Genomic DNA, 18,524 nt, shown 5'->3' with positions numbered 1-18,524 from the left:
CCATTGCAACTATACTAGTAGTCCTGAAACAGTTTAATGCTGTCAACTCCGAATGCATAAAAAGCAAACATTACAAATCCATTTGTCCTGTTGTCAATAGTTTAAACATGTAGTGTGTTAGGTACAGAATAGGCCATCAGTTTACTGTAGGTGATTTGTTGAGTCTCAAAGCCAAGCTTTAGACAAAAAAAATAAAAAAAAATAATAATAATAATAAATAAATATTTTGCAGATTATAACATTTTCTACTAAAAAATAAATCAATAAACAAAATTAAAAATTTAAATAATTCGACTTTCTGAACTGACTGCAGGGGATTTTAAACCTCAGAACACACAATGCAAATAACTAGTGTAGACGATAACCAACTGTGTTGTCTTGACGCCTTGCTTAGGCCTGTGTGGACCAAAAAACTGCACATGAACACACCAAATGGACTGCAGCAGACTGAAATAAAAGTGAGCATTCTGCACCTGTATGAGAGAAAAGCCCCTTTCACACAGTGATACAGGTAAATATCTGGAAAATTTATGGCACGACTTTACTGCTAAATTAAAAAAAGCACTGTTCACACAAGCGAGGACGTTACGGAATTTTTCCAGAAAAGACCATTCACACATCCATTCCAAAATACCAAATACCAAATTCCAAAATTCTGACATCAACCAGAAATGACCTCTAAATGGCTGGGCCTGTATTTGTAAACATTTGACTACATTACAAACTCTGTGGATGGATCAGTGTAGTGAACAACTTCGATGAAAACATAGAGAGCAACACTTTCGCATGTCGAGATGTAATATGTGTGTGTGCTGGCGCTCAACGGCTGCTTCACGGGCAGCTTCTTCGACTTGTCAAGCAACTGAAGGAAGCAGAGCTTGAAGGTAAACAAACAACGGCTTACCATAAGCATCTGATCGATAATTATTTACACTGCTGGCATTAAGATGAACATATAAACGTTATCTGACTAACTTCTAGCAGTTAAATGTGTCTGGGAAAATATTCAAAAGCTTTTATTTCCATTATCCGCGCGGACGTGAATGCGTTCTGATTGGCTAAATCAGTAGTCTCACGTCAGCACGTTCTAGACGTGCACGCACTCTTTCCGGCAGTCTTCCTTCTGCGTTCACACAGCGCAGCATTCCGGCAAATCACCGGTAATGTTACAACTTCTCTTTCCGGAAAATTGGCAGATCGAATTTACCGGTATTTCCAAAAAGGGCCTGTTCACACATACGGCAATTTTCCGAAAAGGTCTGTACGGGTGAAAGGGTCTAATGTGTCTTTCTGTGCCCACAGGGGGTAGTAGTCGGTTTTCTCATTCCACAAAGGGAAACCAGAACATTTAGAGCCATTTTCAGAGAACTTGTCACACACCACAGAGGGATATGCTTGTGCAAATATGTCTGATAATCTAGTAATTTATATTGTTTGCAAATATTTGAGAAATGCACCACATTTACAGCCAGGTTCTTTGTGTTCTCTCTTGACTTGAATGATTTGGTTGGTTTAGTCACTTCAGTTTTTGTTCTAGCTTTCTGATTCATTGCTGAACAACCAATTAGAGTGGTCTCTTTCGTTGAAGTCGGCACCAATTCTACATTCTGAATTGGACCAATTTTCTCCAATGTTTACCTGATTAGAATGCACATGTGGAACACACCAAACAAACTAGAAAGACATCACCGAAAGCCCAATGCTGCCTAAAGGCCGACTGTGTATGTCCGGCCTTTAGATATATTTTTAAAAGTATACAAGTTCAAACAAAATCTGCACATTGAAGGCCCTAATGTACTCACAATCTAATTGTTATTTGCTCTTTTGCTTTGGAGTAAAAAGAAGTTTCAAGGTATGTTCAGCCCTGTTGAAAATATGATGGTAAACTATGTTTTGAAGCGGGATTGGTGGATTGAGAAGCTTAAAGGGCACATAGTTTACCTCTTTTTTATGATTTAATATTAATATTATGGTTCGTCTCAGTGTGCCAGTTTAGGTTCAGTTTAAAACACAATTCAGATTTTTTTATTATAATGTGTTAAAAAGTGTCATGTTGGGGGCGTGTCCACAGTTTGCTGATTTATGGGTGTGTTGCTTCACATGTAAATTAGTTTCGGCTTCCCGCCAATGTAACAAGGGGGCGGGGCCATGAGCTCACCCGCTCTGCGTTTGCAACAGAGTCTGACAGGCAGACTGAGAGAAGGAGCAGGAGTGAGAGGATCAGCAATCAGTCGTACATATACGACTCGGACACAGACAAAGCAGAGAGTACAAAATTATATGTGTCTTTGTACAGTTTTACAGCCAACTGTGTGCTAGTTTCAAGTTCCGAGCGTGTACACAGAAACTAATAACCACGCACACTGAATTAACTTTGACTGAGGCACCGGATGCGCCGCTCGAAGCCGCGACACGGCACACCAGACACTCTCTGTGGCTCTCCCGAATCGTCGCGCCACGCATTTTTGAATTCTAAACATAGGTTTCTATCAGGGTACACACAACGTCAAGTCTGCAGCGGTCTGCGGCGCCCAGCCGTCGACTTGAGTGTACCCTGATAGAAACCTATGTTTAGAATTCTAAAACTCATGCTAGTTAAGATCACAGGGAGCTTCTGGGATCGCGAGAAATGCAAACAGCTGAAGTATAAGGTAGACTCAATGAGAAGTACACATGTTTGCAAACCTACATAAAGATCCAACCAATAATTCCGATTAGAGCGATAATGTGGAGAATATTGATCTTGTGTTGAGCCCAATGAGCCTTGCATCTAAAAATAGAGCTAGGGTGTTCCTTTAGTGATATCGCTTCGACTCACGCTGAAAATGGCGGACGTGAATCAACAAACTGAGGATATGATGACGCGCCTGTCAATCAATATTGGTGGGCGGGGGGATCGCACTCCTACGTAAAGTTGCGGTCGGTTTGAAAACCGCTCCAATTGGTCCACCGTTTTTTATGTTGTTAAATTGAAAACAAAGCACTGGGTGTGTTTATATCACCCCAATATGACGGTCTATACACCATACATGCACATATGTCTGTCCCAACAGCTTGAAAAGTAGATTTTTTACCATAGGTGCCCTTTAAACCACCACAAACCAGTGGTCATGCTTTATACTTATGTGGCTCTAAAATCTAAGTGAATTGAAGATACTTATTCAATTAAATTATTAAATTGAAATTATTATTAATTAAAAAGTATGGCATGTTTCAAGTACATCAATGTTATTTATTCTGATTATTTGCAATTAACTCTAATATTAACTCCACAGACAAGATTTCATTTCATTTATAACAAGGGGCTTCCCCATCACAGACAAGCTTGTCCAGCTTTCCAAGTTTTCACAGACACAGAAAAGTACTTTAGACAGTAGGGTGCGCTGTTACAGATGTTCTGAGAATACAGCTGTGCCTGTCGTAATTAGGAATTTTAAGATAATTATATGCCATTAATTAAATAATTATTATATTGCAGCATAATAACGCAAATAGCACACTTTAAAATACTTATCATCTTAAGGTTATTTAGATTCCATGATTTGATGTTGAAAAGGTAAACATCCTAATATATATATTTCCTTTTTAATGTCCTATTAGGTAAATGCCCAATTATAAACTTTTACATAGGTAAGGTAGAATGTAAATGTCGTTATAAATTGGCCTTAATGTTATTTGTGAATTTGTAAATGTTAATTGTAATGGTAAAAACTATTGAGGTCATCTCCAAGTATTGCACGATAAGTCAACTTATTGATTATTGTGACAGGCCTAGATGCAGCATCTTAGGATGATAAAAAAAAACCAGCAAAAAGTATGTGCTTTAATAAAGATGTGTTGCACATGTAAGTTGACATGATCACATATACATTCAAAACACGACTTATGTAAACAGTCACTATATTAAAAGACTGGTGTCTCTGCTTAAAGGGATAGTTCACGAAAAAGTTTCTTTCTTCTGTTGAACACTAAGGAAGATATTTTATAGAAAGCTGAAAACTACTCACATCCATAGTAGGATAAACAAATACTATGGAAGTCAATGGTTAACAATTTTCAATTTTTTTATATCTTATTTTCTGAACAAACAAAAAAAAAGAAAGAGACTCAAACAGGATTGGAACAAGGGAAGGGCGAGTAATTATGACAATTCTCAGTTTTGGGTGAACTATCCATTTAACATCTTATAAATTACACATTTTAAAATTCCACAATTCACATTCAAATAAATATGATCAAATGGCAATTTTGGTTTGCATTTGGTGTCACTTCAAAACAATGGAAGATGACCTCAGACTACTGTTATCCTGGTTATGCAATCATCTAAAGCAGGGGTCTCAAACTGCCAGTCATAGCTGGTCAGGCTGGAAAATGACCAGCTAAAACCAACTTGACCATCCTGGTTTAAGCTGGACATAGCTGGTTTTGGCTGGACTCCCAGCCTGGCTAGGCTGGTCAAGCCAGTTTTAGCTGGTCATCTCCCAGCCTGACCAGCTAAGACCAGCCTGGAAATGGCCAAACCCCCTCTAAAACCAGGCTGGTCAACCAGCTGAAACCAGCCAACCAGCTTAGGCTGATTTAAGCTGGAATTTTCAGCAGGGATATATGCCAGTAAATGCTCTATTTTTACTGAAGCTCCATTTTTGTGAATATTCAAGGGCCGTTTGATTATTATTAATTTTATTCCACTTGTATTTTGTTGTACAAACGCTTCTTCATGGCTTACTCGCTATTCTGGTGGTGTAAATATGAGAATTTTGCTAATATTCGATTCAAATAGTCTCGTTTAATAGTTTTCCCTCATTTGCTTATGAAAATTTACATAAAAACAATGTACATTAGTAAAATTGTACTGCTAGTTGAATTAAACTTGTCCTAAGAATTGAAGCCCTAAAGAGAAGGTGGGTGTGATTTGTGTTCATTACAGCCAAGATAATGGTGACTGAAAAAGAAAGACAATCTCTGAACTCACAAGATTTGCACAGGCCAGTGGAGAAAGGTTTAGTGAAAGCAGATGATTTGCCAGATCTCCACAAAACACCTCAATATTTGCATTTCTCTTTTCTTTAAACCCGAGGCAAAAGCGTTAGCATACAAGCCAGAGGTATCTAGCATGGACTGTGCACTGCTGGGTATTAAAGGGAGCGTTCACCCAAAAATAAAAATTCTGTCATTATTTACGCGCCCTTGTCTCAAATCTAGTTGAATTACTTTCTTCTGATGAACACAAAAGAAGACAATTGAAGAAAGTTGGAAACCTGCAACCATAGTATTTTTCTTACTGTGGAAGTCAATGGTTACAGGTTTTCCGGTTTTCAGAAAGGAACTCATAAAGGTTTTAAACCACTTGAGGGTGAGTAAACAGTGAGTAAACTTTAATTCTTGGGTGAACTATTCCTTTAAATGCTGACTGGACTAGGAGGCCTGGAACAAGGTAAAACAGTGAAAGCACCAGACACAAAACAGCAGTCTATAAACACTCTACTGAGCACAATCATATTTCATCATAGTCCCGCTTATATCCCAAACCGAGCTGCAGTACAGGCTAGTGAAGCCGCCAATCAAACTGATCAGCCAATCAGACACAAGGCACAAAGACACAGTATCACCACAAAGTCACAGAGGAGCAGAGAGAGAGAAAGGAAAAGATAAAGACTGACCTTAAAGCTGACCCCTTCCTCAGTAATCACCTGTGTAACAAACAGAGTGTTTAAGCGGTCGAAGAATGTCTTAACTGAGAGAAAACGATCTCTGACTGACAGAGTAAAAGACAAACAGCAGGATCGTCTTATTCTACCCATCACATCTGAAAAGAAACTGTGCTATCCAATGTGATGACGCCCTCTAGTGGCAATGGCAAGTGTTTCAGTCCAATTATCACCCAGTTGCTATTTTACTCACCCTCATGTCATTCCACACCTAAATTACTTTATTTTCAATTGAGCAACACGTAACAAGATCACACTCTTTTACCATATATTTGAAGTAACTATTTACTTTTGTCCCTTTTCCAATACGCGGTAAGGTTCAGAACAGTACGGTACACATTTAGGCTACATTCACACTGCAACCAAACGTGGCCCAGATCAGATTTTTTTTGTCCACATTAGACATGGGACGATAACCGTTTTTAAGGTATACCGCGGTTTGGAAAAGTCAAGGTTTTAAAACCGCCAAAATGTTCTGCTATACCGTTCCTACGGTATATGTAAGATTTTTTATTTACATTTCTTGTGTGTTTTTAGGACAACAGTATCTCCAGTAGAAAAGATCTCCAAAGATTCCATTTTAGGTTGTACAGGAATCTGTGTTTTTAAAAAACAAATGAAGACAGCAGAGTGACTGATTCAATGATTTATTTGAATTATTTAGCCTGACATCCCAGCCGGCACACAACATCATAAGACGTTAATATAAGGTTAGATTTAGGTCGTCACGTCCGGTGATCAAAATACAATGTCTAGCCAACGTCTAAGGACAACATTATTTTGACGCCCAAAATAAGGTTAATTGATGTTGATATTTGGTTGATTTTAGGTTGTGTTGGAAAGTGACCAAAATCCAATCTTAAACCAATATTGGCGTCAAATTCATTTATTTGTCAAATATGGCAACAAAAATTCAACGTATTTTATACATAGATAGATGTATAAAATACATAGATGCCATAGTAATAATGTCCACACAATGTCAAGCTGTAACATCATTAGATGATATTTGGTTGATTTTAGATTGGATGTATGACATTGACGTCAGCCTGACGTTGGGTTCTGATGTCAACAGGATTTTTAATTTCAAACAAAATGCAACGTTCACACGACGTTGGGGTACAACATCAATCTGACGTCAAGTTGACGTCCTGTGCCTGCTGGGAGGTTTGGAAAAGTCAAAATATTTTAAATGTTTCTCAACATAAAATATATTATGTTCAAAGGGGGAAAAAGTTGTTATTTTTTACCCAGATATTTAAAAAGAACATATTTTAGAGCAGTGATCACAGTACTGTGAAACCATGACATTTTTATCCAAGGTTATCATACCTTCAGAATCTTATACTGGCCCATGCCTAGCCCACATGCGACTCTGATCTGTTTTTGTCTTGAGAGTGTGAACAGCCCAAACAGCATATAATCTGATCTTTTCAATTCCGATTTGTGCCACTTTGGTATTAAATCTGATACAGATCTGATTTTTTGGAATCTGACCTCAGTGTGAACGGTTATGTTAGAATTCATGTGACTTTTACATCATTTTTGATCAACACACCTCATCATTCTGTACTGGTTTGTGCTGCAAACATCCTCTACTCCTCAGCGGCATAGCAGAATAGCACACAGGACAAATTCTTCACCCCAAAAATTGAAAGTAGTTTTTTTTTTATATTGTTTGATGACAGCTGGCACTCAATAACCAAACATTAACCATTAGCCTGTAACCCAAAAAATTAAAGATAGTTCAGTTAGATTTAAAATGCTATTAAAAATTGCACATATATAATTAATAATAAAATGCATAGGCCTACGGAGACCCGGAAGGAACGTGATGGTGGGGAAAAAAATGGGTAGAAGAAAAAAAAAATACTATTCTATCCTGCTATTATTAACTATTTCCCCATATTTCTCATATATTTTTAATCTTGAAAGAACATTGAAATGAATCTAAAATGTCTGCATTCACTTTCTTTTCATTAAAGCTGTGTGTCGATCATCACCCTTCATATGCAACCTCTAAATCAGCGGATGCATAAGCGCTGACTGACGGTCGCGCTTCATATGATAAACTGATCCCAGATCAGTTTCTGTACACGCCATTTAAAGTGACACATCTGTTATCAAACAAGTGAAGAACAGCAAATGAAAGTGAATGCAGAGATTTTTATGTTAATTTCAACATGCTATCGAGATTAAAAATCTATGATAAATATGGGAAAATACTTAATGATAGGATGATAGCGAGATAGAATGGTAAAATATGGGAGAATCTCAGCAAAACGGGAGAGTTGACATGTATGAAGTGAACAGGAAGTGTTTGTTGAAAAACGAAGGAAACGCAAAACATCTTTGCGAATACAAAAACTTGAAATATATATTTTCCTATCACTCAGTTTTTTTTTCTCCCACCCATTTTTTTTTCTCACCCAGTTTTTTTCCTTTCACCCATTTTTTTTTCTCCACCATCATGTCCCTTCCGGGTCTCTGTATTGGCCTACGTGTAATAGCTATATTTCACTTAAATATACATTAACAGGTTAATGCTTTTTGTTTATTTATTTATTTATTTTTGTTAAACAAATTATGTTTTATTATATTATAATCCTTATACGTAGAGCCGATCCGCGAATCACAGCACATTATGTTAGCTGACCAATCAGAGCCTCTTGGGGGTGAGCCTTTCAGAGGAACTAGGAAATATGACAGTGGTTTTCATGTTAGCTGAATAGTTGTATATAATCAAAGTATGATATATGATAACGTGATTTTCTACAAGTGAAGCATGAGCACACATTGCTTTGCATCTTACAGCACAACCAAGCCTTAAAAATACACAGAGGATACATTGCTGATTTGCAATTGTGTTTATCTGCAGAAACAGAAATGACTGTGATCGGCCGTGAAGGTCATCAGTTCACCGCTGTTCCGAGTGCAAACACAGATACATGGACATCAGAGCGTTAAATGTTAGCGAGTAATGGACGTTTTTAAAATTTCAGTACCGAAATTCCAGTATCGTGAAAACACTACACTGTAAAATGGTGAGCCATTCTAAAAAGTTAAATGTCTACTAGTTAAATGTGGATTGTCGGATAATTGAGGAATTTACCAGCAAATGCCAGTTAAACACTAACAACTGGGAAGATTCTGAAAGTGTTGTCTAGTTTTGCTCACTGTTCTTTTTCCAAATATCTAATTCAGGGAGCTGATTGTGATGCACGCATAGTTTATGAAGCTACAAGAATACTTTGAAGCACACAAAAAAAACCCAGAAATTTATTCAACAGCTTCTTCTCTTAGATATATATAGATATATTATCTTAGATATATTATCTTAGATATATATATATATATATATATATATATATATATATATATATATATATATATATATATATATATATACACATGCATACATAGAGACAACTCTAAAGGACTAAACAGTGACCTCAAAATTGAGGAACTAGTCTCCAGTGTACATTTAGAATAGCCTGAGGGTGAGCAAACTAAGAGCAAATGGTATTTTGGGTGAACTCTCCCTTTAAACAGGTTTGAAACATAAGCATGAGTAAAGATACAATTTAAATTTCAGGAAAATTATTCATTCCTTTATTACAGATTATGACAAATGCAGACAAGCATCATGGGAAAAGTGAGAACAAAATTTGAAAGCTGGCTGCTCCATTGCCATGATCAAATGCAAACATGAATGAACAGATTTCACAAGCCAATAAATGGAACAAATCCACCAAAGCGGAAAGCAAAAGAGTGACGGTGAAATGAACACAGAAGCATCATGACCACAAGATCTGAGAAGAAGAAAGACTGGAGTGGTGTAGTTGAAATCACTGATAATTCGGGTCCATGACTGAATGAGACCTGTATGGATGCAACATCCTAACGTGGCCCACCATGATACTGTGGAAGCTTGTGCATGTAGAAAGTGAAACATGGATAAAAAAAAACACACAGCAGCAGCAAAATATCAAATCACTGGATTAGGAGTTCATTAAAAAAATTAATTCAAAGGTGATTCAAACTGGCAAAATCATAACAGCATTCATATGATGTGGTGTCGTGTGAGAAATGGACAAGACGGGCCACACAGGCTAAGCAGAAAAATCAAACATGAAATAAGTATGGCAAGATGAAGTGTTCAGTCTGGCCGTCCTCTTGACAGTGACCATCTGAACGGAAGAAAACACTTAAAACCTCATTAGCACCTTTAAAGAAATTAGCTAGGTGGTGCGAACTTTACTTGCTAATTAACTTAATGGGGTGATTCTTCAATTAGGGATACTTTTTAATCTCTTATCTAGGGTCCTAAGATTTCTGTAATGTGTAAAATGCAGATGGAAATCAGCCTATTTAAAAAAAAACTAAATATGCTTTAACCAGGAGTGTCACAGAATATGGCAAATTTAGGATTTTAAAAAGTATAGATGTTCACCTTTAAAGTGAGCTATTTCACGACCCTTTAAAGAAATATTCATTTTTTAATAGTTGTTTTCATATTAACAGTAACTGTCGGCGTCCCGTATTCAACATGTTTTTCTGTGCATAAAAAATAATAATAATAAAAATAAAATCTAAACCTGAACTTATCTTGACTATGTATAATAAGCATATATCACATAAAATTATTAGGGATACTTCTATCAGGATTTTTGCAGTCAATACCAAATACCGATTCCTTGTCATAGTGATTGGCCGATACCAAGTCTAATGCTTCAAGCTTTATAATGCATCAAGCACATTTTCCTTACATCTTTCCTTACCTAAGAGAATAAATTAAAGATGCTGCATATTAGGGCTGTGCGATAAATAAAAATTTAATCACAATCACAATTTGAAACATTGCAATTAGCTAATCGCAGAAGGCTGCGACATGAATTATATTTGTATGATTTAATTTGCGCCGGCCAGAGCAAATGCATGAATGCCATCTGTGTGTGATAGTCTTACTAGCCAATTGAGTGAGCACACTTTTGTTCTGTCCAATCAGAATTACGCAACCGAACTATAAAAAACAAAGAAAAAGGAAAACGCAGACAAGTGACGAGTGCGGGATGATGACATTTGCTGCTTCTGAAGCATCAACAGACCAATTAATATCAAAGAAAAACAGGACATCGGTAATATGGGAATATTTTGGTTCAGACACCAAACTTTTGGTTAACTTTTGGTTAAGTCACAAACACCAAACAAAAACAGGTCATTTTTCGTGTTTACTGTTTGCTCTAGAGAAAAATTTGTGTTTCCTTTCTGAATATTTAAAAACTAATTTGAATTAATGTTTAAGTTAGTATCAAATCAAATCGGAATTGCAATATCTACAGCATATAATACCTTAAAAACATCTCTTATAACCTTATAATGTAAACATGTCATGGGTAGAAGCATGCAAGACCATTCAAATATTTTGCTCGTCTCCAACTATTGACAGCGGATCTCTCAATTACAGAGAGGGGGATTTGCACTTGCAATATCTTTACTGCTCTTTTCATTGAACCTAACAAATGTAATGCTTAGAACATCACTTTGCCTCTCGTGATTTGTTCTCTTGCTCATTCGCTCGCATCGTCAAAATTTCCGGGTATTTTAACGAGTCACTATGAATATGCGAGAGACTCGCAGAGCTTCCGGAACAGGTCATGAGGTTGGATGAGAAACTAGATAGGGGCGATCGCTCCGCTCATATCACAGCAGCTCAAAACACTGGAAATACAATGGCTGCACTTGTAACAAAGAGACCTTCACTCATGCGAGTCGCTCCAATCGACAGTATAAACAGGTCGCACCGCATCTGTATACATTTTATTTTAGCTGTTGTGACGCCAGCGCATCGATCGCTCACACTCCCATGCATAATTTACCTCCTCACATGTTGTGGCTGCGGTAGGCCAGATTGGTGAGTACCTGTTGAGTCATGAAATGTGATTACCAGCCGATACCGATGTTCGGCTAATCAATAGAGTATCCCTAATAATTATGTAGCTTCACCTATAATAAGTGTATATTAAAATGTGAGGGTGACAGTTAAGGCATTAAATATACAACTGTGTAAGTTGCAAAACTATATAAACGTATTTGTATTTGTAAAACTGTATGGATTTGGATTATTAAATCCTAAATGTATACGATAAAACCGAATCCATACATTTACAACAGAAACAAACGAAATCTGAAATCATTCAAAAATGGATTGAGCTAAATTGAAGTATCCCCCATCAATTGAAGACCACCCTGATCACCACTTTCTGTCTACTCTTACCTTCAGTCCCGTTTTTTCATCATCGCTACCATTATTAGTAGAAGGGGTCTCGTCCCCCAGACGGGACACCAGGACAAAGTCCTCACTGTTGAGAGTGGACACGGAGTCGGACGACACGCTAATTTTCCCCACCGAGGCCTTGTCATCCATGACTGCTAAATCAAGCCAGACGCGCTCATGAATGGCAGTTTAATGGTCAAAATTACCTGAAAAACAAACAGATGAAAAAAAATACCATGAGGAAAGCAAAAAAAAAATAAAAAATGAGAGAAGCTTGCACACCTAGGCCTATTTTGAGTGCACAGCAAATAAAGAGCATTGTTCTGCAAGTTTCTGACATTTATAACAGTAGCAGCTTATATATGCAAAGCTATTTATGGACATATGGTGTCTGCAGAGCAAAATAAATCCTTGACAATTATGCTGGAAAAAAGCAAAAATGTAGGCAAAGATAAAAAGAAAATGAGTTTAAAGGGTAAGACAGGGTCTAAAATTAACCCACAAATCACATGGAAAGTAAAGCACCAGTTTTCTTTAATTGTTTAATGTAATCATGTGAAAATTCATATGAAATATGATGAGGTACACAATTACCTACTAATTAGGGCTGCAACAAATGAATCGATTAAATCGTTTACTAAAAGCATTGGCAACGAATTGATTTGCCGTGTCGCGCGACACAGAGATGTTTGATTTTTAAAACAACTTTAGTTGAGTTCTGAGCAGAGTGAACACACTCTGCCTCTGACGCGCACTGATGCCAGCAGAGATCAGTGCCTTATAGACAGGACAGAGCAAAAAAATTTAAAGGAAAGATACACCTCAATGCTTATTTTACGTTTTAGACATGTAAATACACACAAGTACTAGTAAAACAATACATTTAGAGTTTGTAAAACACACAAGAAAGTCTATTGAAACAATCCATTCAAATATAATTATGCCTATTATTTATATCAGATACACGTAGTGAAAGTTCAATCCATTCTTCTCCCAGATGGCCAGCCACTTGCTTGCATGCATTTTGAGAGTCATTGGTAAATTTACATGCTGAATCGTGCGTGTTTTGCTTTTATGGATGAGGCATGTGTGCGGCCACAAGTAAACATGGCGATGCCCACCTCACTTTATTGATCACGATTAAGATCATTTACACGTCTTTTAAACAACTAAAAACACTCACTTAGAGGTTTTTGTGAATTGGAATATCAGCTAGTTGATGACATGATGAGCAAGCATGTGAATATTTTCTATTAAAATGGAAACACATAATAAAAGGGATATATCTGTCAGACAGCGCTATTGTGGACACGGAAACATGAAGGGTGAACATTCTAAAATAATGATCGTCTAACAAAACTCACTCCCAGGGCCAGAGATAGAAGATAGAATCTTTTAAACTCACCAGTGAAAGGGTTAATAACAGTAGTAAAGCAGCGGTGGTATAGTTACTTTGCATTGCAAGACAAAAGACAGGTTTTTATTCACTCGCCTTTTTTTGGATCATTCATTTCTCAATCTGTTGTCATGTATAGCTACACTACATAAAAGCTTTTCTTACTTAGTAATTTCATCCTGTTTCCAGTCCAAATATCAAAAAATCTTAAATAAAGACTTGAAGAAAAATGGCATGAGAAAACTAAGTGATGCCTTAAAACTTCTGTTAGAGATTAGATCTCATTAAGATTATTTTTCTGACCCCACTGTAGAGCTGCACGATTCTGGCTAAAATGAGAATCGCAATTTATTTTTTTTTGCTAAAAATAAAGATCACGATTTACTCAGGATTAGATGTAAAATAAAGGTTAATATGAGTCGGCAATTATTGTTGTTTTTTTCTCAAATAAATGGTAAAACAACAATAATATTATGTGTAGGTTATAATAATATTAATATTAATAAATTATTATTAATAAATATATAATAACAATAATATTACTTGTTTTTTTTCTAAATAGTTCTACTCTACTTATTATAATTCTGATGTTGAATTATGTTTGAGATATATGCTTGCAATCTGTCATTGACAACATTATTAGACCATTTTATTCACTGGTAAAATCAACATTATATAGGCTAGAGTAGTTATACTGACACTAAACATTTATTTTCATGCACAACTGTGTGTTCGCTGAAAGAAAAACATCAAATGCTTGTCGCAATCATAACTCTAAAATGCGATATGATTATTTAAATAATGTGCACGCTTTCGGTTTCATTTTCACTGCTAAGTGCTGTTCATACTTCGCGCGCGGCTCCTAAACGATCACTCTGTGCCATAAACTGAATATTATTTACAACTTTATTATCTGTTATTCACACCCTATGCAGGTTCTGTTCACTAAAGTAGAGGCGCGCGCGTCTATCATTAGGTAGGGCGCCCTCTCTGTAGTAACAGCTCACAGTCAGCAGCCCACGTCACGTGTGATTTTCCGGCCGCAAATACAGCATTACATGAAGACAAAAATGACAATTTTAGGTGAATTATACCTTATAAATACAGTATGTGACTTTTAACATCATTTGGAGGTGTCCATGTCGCTGAGCAACGTATGTGAAGCAATGAAAAGACTCCTGCAGCCGCCTTTGCTTCTCTCCTGAACTTGAAAATATGATTGGCAGAATCGTAGAAATGCTGGATTAAGATCGTTTAGGGGTCGAATCGAGATTGCGATCTTTTTTCGATTAATCGTGCAGCTCTACCCCACTGGCAAATAATTTTGCTTGTTTTAAACAATCACTTAACTTTGAGGTGGGGATTTTTTTTCTTCATTTTTTTGTGCTATTTAGGCTATTTCATGTGTCTAGTATGTACCATGATTTAAGATTGATTTAGATATTTCGATTGAAAACAGGAAAAAACTACTAGTTTAAGTTAGTTTTTTAAAATGTATTATTATTATAACCGCTCAGGGATCTTCCAGGACAACATGTTTGTGCTCTTTCTAAAGAGTTTAGTTTTGTTTAATCGTTAGTTGCAGCCCTACTTCTAATAATATCTGTCTGATTCTGTTGTGCATTCTTGTAAAGAATGCATGTGAGGTAAATGGGTGTTGCTTCATTCTACATCAGCCAGTTGGACACAAAATGCAAAAATCGAAGTGATCGCCTTGGCAACAGTCAAATGACAAACAAAGTTGGTGCTGCTGTGGATCATAAACTGTGTTGCCGCCCAATATCAGGTGCTGTTTACATTAGCAGTCACATGACCGTGCTATAATGAAACTTCAGTACAAAACAAACACAAGATCACAAGGTGAACCGCAAACTCAAATGGCGTTGTTTAATTCCATAAGAAACATCAGCCAAATTACGATTCGATTGCGACAGAGAAGAGATATGAAGGAGGAATGTTGTGTTTATGAAAGCTGTACCTGTGTGTATCTGGACAAGCTGAGAAGTTTGGCAGAGGGTCACTGTTGTGTCTCTATTTGGATATAGAGAGGGAATAATGGGACTGTACAGGTTCAGACATGAAAACGTCAACAAAAGAAGCTGCGCTCTTTCCTTTACAGAGGAAATGTGTGTGATTTACACAGACACACATGTATAATGTGTCACAATACCTGCATAAGCGGGTTGTTGATACTATAAATTTGAGTCACAACAGAGTTACTGACCAGTGACAAACATTTTAAAGCAACACTTCATTTTTTTTTTTGCATAAAGACATGGTATGTCAGCAAAGCTCCTTGATTATTTTACCAGAATGAGAATATAGTTCTTAGCCATATCAGCTAAGAAAATCTTCTGTTGCTCCTAGTAAAATTATTGAAACTCTTTGGTCATTTTAATGCGAGATTGAAAAGCCAGATGCTAATGGTCTAATGCGATTCAATGATTTAAGCTAAAAGTGTCCCCTCAAGACCAAGAGATCAGCTTCATGTTTCAGTATCGATATCGCAATGTGCAAATCTGCAATAGTCACATCACAGAATCTGCAATGTCATGTTGAGATTAATAAAACTTGACCGAACATATAGGTTCTAATAGTGTAAAAGACTTTCATTTTAATGTCTGTTTAAGCCCCGTTTTAAGTAAATGTAAACCATTTGGGCACAAAATTCTGAAGTTTGCCACTTTAACAAAGATTTATCGTTTAATTACTTATTCAATGTATACAGTGTTAATTTAAATTTGATTATTGAATTTCTGAACCTCAATGCTGTTCGACTCCACCGAAAACTATCAAGCACTGTTTATTTTATTTTTATTTCTGTTCTATTGTTTTCACATGCTTTTTTTATTTGATATATTTTTGTATAATTTGATACATTTCATGTGTATGCACTTCCCTAAAATTATAATTACTTTCAAAATTTAGTTACTCAAGTCATCTTGTAAAATTATATTCAAAACGCAATATATAATCACAGACAAACAAAATTTCGCAGTGCGTTACGCATCGTTGCGACATGTAGTTACATTTTCTGAGCGGTGAGCATCAGCATTGGTGACAGCAAAGGCGAGGGCTATGCGATTATAGAGTGAGAGTATATACGTGCGCTTGATGCAGAAGTATAAATCAGCAAAAACACTGAAAGCTAAAAGGGGCAGTCATCGAGGAGCAGCTTCTGGAGGAATTTATTCACTCACCAAGCTGGGTGTAGCTCTAAAAATTCCAGACACAGCACCAAATGAATCTACGCCATTTTTTGCCTTCCTAAAGCACATAAAGAACAGCTACTCTCTCAATAAAATCCATACTAGCCATTCAGCAACAAAGCTGGAGTCAGGCAGACAGACACCCCTCCAATTATCGAATCTGGATCTATTGTGAATTTGACGCACAAATAAACAGAGTAAACACAAAATGTTGACATATGTAATTATCTAAAATCTATGTCAATAACAATGATAAACTCTGGAATTTTTTACTCTATATTGATCCAAGAGCCAATCACACAGCAGAAATGTGCTACAATGGGAATCTAGAAGTGTGTTGATATTAGAGATGCACCAAATTTTCGGCTGCCAAAAATTTATCGGCCATCTGTCATTGTTGGGATACTTTTTTAAATCTGGGAAAATTAAAGGGCATATAGTTTACCTCTTTTTTATGATTTAATATTAATATTATGGTTCTTCTCAGTGTGCCAGTTTAGGTTCAGTTTAAAACACAATTCAGATTTTTTTTATTATAATGTGTTAAAAAGTGTCATCTTGGGGGCGTGTCCACAGTTCGCTGATTTAGGGGTGTGTAGCTTCACATGTAGACTAGTTTCGGCTTCCCGTCCAATGTAACAAGGGGGCGGGGCCATGAGCTCACCCACTCTGACAGGCAGACTGAGAGGAGTATTAGAAGTACACATGTTTGCAAACCTACCTAAAGATACAACCAATAATTCTAATTAGAGCGATAATGTGGAGAATATTGATCTTGTGTTGAGCCCAATGAGTCTTGCATCTAAAAATAGAGCTAGGGTGTTCCTTTAGTGATATCGCTTCGACTCACGCTGAAAATGGCGGACATGAATCAACAAACTGAGGATATGATGACGCGCCTGTCAATCAATATTGGTGGGCGGGGGAACCGCACTCCTACGTAAAGTTGCGGTCGGTTTGAAAACCGCTCCAATTGGTCCACCGTTTTTTGTGTTGTTAAATTGAAAAAAAAGCACTGGGTGTGCTTTTATCACCCCAATATGATGGTCTATACACCATACATGCACATATGTCTGTCCAAACAGCTTGAAAAGTAGATTTTTTACCATAGGTACCCTTTAACAACTGTTATTGAAATATATATCGTTATTGTTCAATATGGAAAATAATACATTAAGATTTAATTTTTGCCATCTCGACAAGCCCTATTTAGACATTTCCCCAGGCTGGTTTTAAGTTCACTTCAAGTATGAATGCTCTGATGTTCTCCGTGAGCATCGCTCAAAACTTCGGGCTGCTGAGAGAAGTTGGCGAAAAACTAAAAATCCTGAACAGCTCATAACATACCAAACTCTTCTGTCTTCTTTCTCGACTGAGGTTACTTCTGCAAAGCAGACATACTTCCGTCAGAAAGTCAACAGTGCCACCAATCCTCGCTTACTTTTTAAAACATTTTCCTCCCTCCTCTATCCTCCTCCTTTACCAGCATCCTCCACACTCACTACTGATGACTTTGCTACATTCTTTTGCACCAAAACTGCAAAAATCAGTGCTCAATTTGCTGCACCTACAACAAACACGCAAGATACACCACCGATACCACACACACTCACCTCTTTTTCCCAGCTCTATGAGGCTGAGGTGTCCAATCTCGTGCTATCAAGCCATGCAACCACCTGTCCGCTTGATCCCATTCCCTCTCATCTCCTGCAAGCCATTTCTCCTGCAGTCATACCAACACTGACTCACATAATTAACACATCTCTTGACTCTGGTCTATTCCCTACTTCATTTAAGCAGGCTAGGGTAAGCCCACTGCTAAAGAAACCCAACCTGGATCAAACGCTACTTGAAAACTACCGACCGGTATCCCTGCTCCCATTCATGGCCAAGATTTTGGAGAAAGTAGTGTTCAATCAAGTCCTAGACTTTCT

The 18,524-nt window shown here is 37.0% G+C and overlaps 1 protein-coding gene across 2 annotated transcripts in view; it reads right to left on the bottom strand.

Moving 5' to 3' along the window:
- The window catches only part of LOC130236497 (rab GTPase-activating protein 1), a 158,178-nt gene that overhangs the window by 112,735 nt on the left and 26,919 nt on the right, over positions 1 to 18,524 (bottom strand). Inside the window, exons 2-3 of one of the 2 annotated variants that reach the window (XM_056467219.1) lie at positions 11,986 to 12,191; positions 5,661 to 5,690 (exon numbers count right to left, since the gene is read on the bottom strand). In XM_056467219.1, coding sequence (XP_056323194.1) covers positions 5,661 to 5,690; positions 11,986 to 12,135 — 180 coding nt within the window. In that variant the 5' untranslated portion in view covers positions 12,136 to 12,191. The remainder of the gene's footprint in view (positions 1 to 5,660; positions 5,691 to 11,985; positions 12,192 to 18,524) is intronic. The other variant, XM_056467220.1, reaches the window with a different exon arrangement.

Source organism: Danio aesculapii, chromosome 10 (assembly GCF_903798145.1).
Source record: "Danio aesculapii chromosome 10, fDanAes4.1, whole genome shotgun sequence".
Classification (NCBI taxonomy): Eukaryota; Metazoa; Chordata; class Actinopteri; order Cypriniformes; family Danionidae; genus Danio; species Danio aesculapii.
Note: the sequence above shows the minus strand (reverse complement) of the source record. Positions and strands in the feature narration are given on the sequence as shown.